The sequence below is a fragment of the Meleagris gallopavo genome, chromosome Z (genome assembly GCF_000146605.3).
Source record: "Meleagris gallopavo isolate NT-WF06-2002-E0010 breed Aviagen turkey brand Nicholas breeding stock chromosome Z, Turkey_5.1, whole genome shotgun sequence".
In the NCBI taxonomy this organism is placed as follows: Eukaryota; Metazoa; Chordata; class Aves; order Galliformes; family Phasianidae; genus Meleagris; species Meleagris gallopavo.
In genome coordinates this window covers 52,205,572-52,210,958 of record NC_015041.2, presented here as the reverse complement: position 1 = coordinate 52,210,958, position 5,387 = coordinate 52,205,572, and the positions used below count along the sequence as shown (strand labels likewise).

Below are 5,387 nucleotides of genomic sequence, written 5' to 3'. Positions count from 1 at the left end.
CGAAAAAAAGAGAGCAGAACATACTTATTTTTCTTCATGTGCAGTATTTCTCTCTAAATATAAAAAGAAACAAACCTCATGACTACTTTGAGCAGGTAAAGATATTCTGGTCTGCACAAAACTAACTGCTAAGAGAAAACTTTGGCATGTGTTACAGAAATGAATAATTATAGCAGTATGATGATTCTGATTCTTTTTAAGTACTGTCTTTCATTTTGTTTACCTCAGCAGAGAAAGGAAATAGTAAAAACAGGATGGATCCAACCAGTCAAGGTCAAACTAATCACACACCCACTTAGTCTGATCCTTAAGCCATGAGATGAGTAAGACTGAAATCTGTCTAATTTTATGGAATGTGAAACATCAGCAAAAGATATGGCTTATGTGAGTCACTGCAAAGCTTGTTTGAGTAACTACAAGACTAGCTAGAATTGGCCTATCGAGCTAGAAAGACAAACTTCAGCTATACTAAAAACTGTGCCATATAAAGACAAGCTGTGTTAGAGATGCTGATCATTATGGTGGATATCAGGACTAGCAGCTCTGCTTAAGGCTCACAATGGATTTAGATGATCTGTTGGGCTTTAAAGTAGAGAGTTGTTTGAATAAAAAATCCATGAACTAATCATTAATGGCTTGCATAAAGTCACTTCTAGATGAGAACTTCCGTATTATGTAGAAGGGCAGTGAATGGAGACATTTTCAAATCAGGAAGGATGACAGCAATTAAGACAGTTATTAGAGGAAAAAAGAAAAGAAAAAAAATAGATGCAACAATAGAAGATAGAATAAAAGCATGAAATATGGAGAAGATACATATAAACCACTTCTTTTCTAAATTTATACAGAGAAAAGTGGAATGTTTTCAAGTCATCAGAGAAGATGAAGTGACCACAGAAAATGTTTCCTCTGAAATCACAGTAGTTCTCTCTACTTAGTTCATATTGAGCACATTAACTTGAAGTATAAAGAACGTTCTCAGTCTAAGAATTTCTCTCTTTTAAAAGAACAAGTTAACTCATTTAAATGAAGAATAAATAGTAGTGATCAGATAACTACCACAGGAAGAAATATTACTGAATTGTCTCTGCCATTTAACATAAAAATGGCATTACTGCTACAAACCGAAAAGTTCATGCAGCCACATAATCTGCCTAGAACTGGATAACATAGGAGAACTGAATGGCAAAAGGGAGAGCATGTTTCTGCCAGTGTTACTTTCTCTGCAACTGTTTCAAAATTTTAGAAAATAAAAATTTGGTTTAGAGAAGAATTCTTTATAGTAAATTAAGAAGATGTATGTAAACTGAAGAAATATTTCATATGTAAAATTGAAGTGCAGTTAAATGGTTAGGGCATTAAATTCTACTAATATATTGAAAATGTGGCAAAAAAAAAACCAGTAAGAACATTTTTTGACCTGCAAATAGCATACTTGAAATCGTCACTATAGTTTCTAAACAGACAAATAATTAACTTTAATAGGCAAATAATATAATGACATACAGATTCAGCATTCCAAAGAGAACAGTACACTCTTTAGTTCAGAGTATATATTTTCCAGTCCTCCCAAGTCTATACAGCAAATATTTAGAAAATATACCTATTTTGTCCTCCTGCAATTTTGTGCATTTAGCAAATTGATATTTTTGAATTTAATGAATATAATTTCTGCATTAAATAAATGCTTAATTTATGTACAGGCATAGATTTTACAAGTAAAAAAAAACCTGCTCAATAATTTCCATTAGTTAAAATTTACTAGAGAAATACTTCATATTTCTAACTATGCTTTCCATACCCCCAGCTGAATTCAGGAGTAACTGCAATTTGAGCAGAAATCCCCAAAGTTTTGTGCTGAAATCTCCATGGGCAGTATGTCCCTAAAAACTTTTAAATTTGCCAGTTTCTTTTTAAAGCAGTGTTTATGGTCAATACCAACTTCAAGAGTCAGCAAGAAATAAATAATTGGGTCCTCAAAACAGAAATTGCAAACAATCTTTGTATGGAACAAACAGGCACAAATATAATAAGTATTTCCATTTTAAAACTGCATATTCAAAAATAAATGTATAATTTACTTTGTAAATTTCACTGCTAAAATCTATATGCATTGACCACTAGAAAGTAAAGCAGACAAGTGGGAAGTGCAGTTAATTGCCAGAATCCCTTTACCTGTGCGCCAGCAGCACCCTGAAGGTCATCTGATCCAGTCCCAAACAACTTGACAGCAAGTCTGACCAATCCCAGTTCCATTCAGTAATGGTTGACTGTTGATACATGGCAAGAAGCTTTTGTTAGTTATTAATCAGTGTTAATATCATCAGTAAATTAAAGCTCCAGCTGTGACATACTAACCATGAAGGAGGGGGGCCTAGAACAAGGACTTAGACAGATGATATCAATCATGTACACAGTAGAAGGTTTTTATTCCAGTAAGACAGCAACTAATTTACAAATCCATTTGGAAATGTAACCATTATTTAGAAAAAGATACATCAATTTTTTGAACCGTTATTCTTCCAACTGTTAATGGCATTCTGCCCAACCACTTTGTCTGAAAGCTTGACTCTTTGTTTGAAAAGCAAAGTAATTGGCAACTTTTTATGTAACAGCAATTTATATTTTCTGCTATCAGCAAAAAGTTTGTAATGAAAAACAGTGCAGTTAGATACTTAGTTTCTAAGTGTAACCTGTATCTTAATTAGAGAAGGATGGGTTTACCTGTTCATTTTTCTGTAAGGCACTCTGTTCACCAGATTTTTATTATAAACATACCAGTAAGTCTACATAACATGAAGTCATAAAATTACATACTCCTTATTTAATAAATAAAAGTGATGTATAATGATAGTGGGTAGACAAAAGACCACACACAACCTTCTTATGTTTTTTAAACAGTAACTCCTATTGCATAATATTAACTTTAGTTGTCAGTACTGATCAGCCAATGAATCATTCAAAAATTATTATTGTAGTACCAAAATAGCACTGAGCAGTTTGAAAAAAAAAAGATGAAGTTAGTCATAACAATGAAAATGCAGCTAAATAAAAAGACAGAAGTGTGACATGTATATCTTTTTCCTCTTACAGAAGAACTTGGTAGTTATTCTCGAGGTAGTCCCTCTTTCCTTCCTCTCATCTTAACTTTATCCCCTTCTTTTTTCTCATTTAATTTTTACACTAAAGCTCAACTCTGGCATGCACTTCAAAGTAACTTTCAAAAAGAAGGGTGAAGTCAGAGAGGGAGACAAGGGTAGCTAAAGAGAGAATAATGAAGTGAAAGTGGAAAGTAAATAAAGAAGTAACAGAATATCTGATAAACAAGAAATAGCAGAATGATTCAAGGGAGAAAACAGTGGGAGAATTCAGGGGAGAAAACATGCAATTGTTCAATACTCTACCCTAAATTAGAAATAGAAAAACAAATATGGAGGGAATGCCTGTAAAGTCAAGAACAGTAAAAGGGAGAAGTTGAACTGACAGTATTAACAGTCATAAAGACATTTAGGAAAGCTTATAAGCACATAGGAGATTTAAACTCAGTCTACCAGACTGATCAGTCCTGCGAAAAAGATACAGAATATAAAATAAAACAAAAACGAAACAAATGAAACACCAATCAAACATGAAACCACACACAAAAACACTATTCACTTTAGGAAAAGATAATAATTTCTTTAAAATATTTTCCTTTATTGCTACTGTTGAAGAGCTATACAGACTGGACTTAATCTTATTAGACAATGGAGCAGCAGCACTGGCAGAGACTGAGGTGTCAGGACAAATTGATAAAATCAAGAGCAACAAGTTACTAGGACCAGATGGCGATTATTCGAAATTTTTGCAGGAATGTAAGAATGAAATAGCTGAATTGTTAACAGAAACGACACACTTCATAGAATCAGCTACTGAACTGAGGGTTGGAAGATAGGAAATTTACATATCTTTAATAAAAATTGCAGTTGATCTCAAACTAGCAACTCAGTGGCCTTTGATTCAGGAACATTATAACTTGAAGAAATTATGATTAGGAAACTTGCCAACTATGGCATGTTGGGGATAAATTAGCACAACTTTAGGACAGAAAAGTCTAAATAACGCACAGCAATTTTTACAGAGACTGAAAAGCAACACATTAAATATTTGCTATAAATTATCTTTCAGAAAACTTTTGAAATTATTTCCTTTAAAAAAATCCTCTGCTGAGGAAGTGAAGAGTATTTACACTCTACAGTATACCACAGTGTAATACAAGCATTCCTGGTCAGGACTCAGGTCTCACAGGAAGTACTGCCTATTCAAATTGGCCCTTCTGCAAGAAAAATAATTAAATGCAATGCCAGCTCACTGGCAAAAATATGCTGTGAAATCAGGATTGTTCCGTGACTTAGAATTTACTGAGGAGCAAACATTATTTGAAAATACAGTGATGCACATTAGACTTAAAGAAAAATTGTCAGCTTTAAAGAAAGTTGTCAGTTTCATGGAAGTTGCCAACCTCTAAGAAAGAACGTAAGAAAACATATATTCCATGAGAAAAATAATTATTCCTTGCCCAGAAAGGAGGTGGGTTCTCATTGGAAGCATTCGAGGTCAGGCTGGACAGGGCTCTAAGCAACCTGACCGAGCTGTAGATGTCTCTGTTCATTGCAGGGGAGTTGGACTAGGTGGCCTTTAATGATTCCTTCCAAATCAAACGATCCTATGATTCCATAAAAGTAGTCTGGTATTTTCTACAAGCCCTGGGAATAGTCTTCACAAGGAACCAGACACTGAATTACAATGGCTCCTCCTTAATAAACTAAATCCCACACCACTAAATAAATGCACAATTATGTAGTAAAGGGAACTGAAGTATTTAATGATATTGTTAAGATCACAAAATATGCCCATTATTATGAACAACAGGGTTGGCACATGGTACTTTATAAAAGCTCTGTGATCTATTATACTCTTCTTAATTTTAAAACACTTTCCTGCATTCTGATAATACATTTTATGCCAAAAGTTTATAAAAATGCAAAGCAATTTGATACAAACTATCCATTGTCATACTCTGACTAGTAGACCACTGCAAACCTGTCATGTAGCAGAAAAATTCTACGCTGAGTTGCCACTACTTGAAGGTCTTAATCTAGCACACTATTAATGAATTGAGAATTGAGGCATGGTAAACTATTTTCTGAACTTCAGATTGGAGCAGTTTTATACCCTCTTGAATTCTGCCAAGCAAGCACTTGTAAGGAAAAGACACTTTAAAACATGTTCCTTTGGTGTGAAAAGCCTTGTGAAACTGGTACTAATCTCCTTTTTCAGGACATTACCACTTTGATTGCAACATGACAGTGATTAAGCATTGATTAAACAAGTAGCAAAAAAAAAAA

General features: G+C 33.7%; 1 protein-coding gene across 1 annotated transcript in view; it reads right to left on the bottom strand.

Moving 5' to 3' along the window:
• Nucleotides 1–1,451: 1,451 nt before the first annotated feature.
• Nucleotides 1,452–5,387, bottom strand: part of KIAA0825 (KIAA0825 ortholog) — a 78,222-nt gene continuing 74,286 nt past the window's right edge. The window contains 1 exon segment of the mRNA XM_031557364.1: nt 1,452–2,270. Coding sequence (XP_031413224.1) covers nt 2,172–2,270 — 99 coding nt within the window. The 3' untranslated portion in view covers nt 1,452–2,171.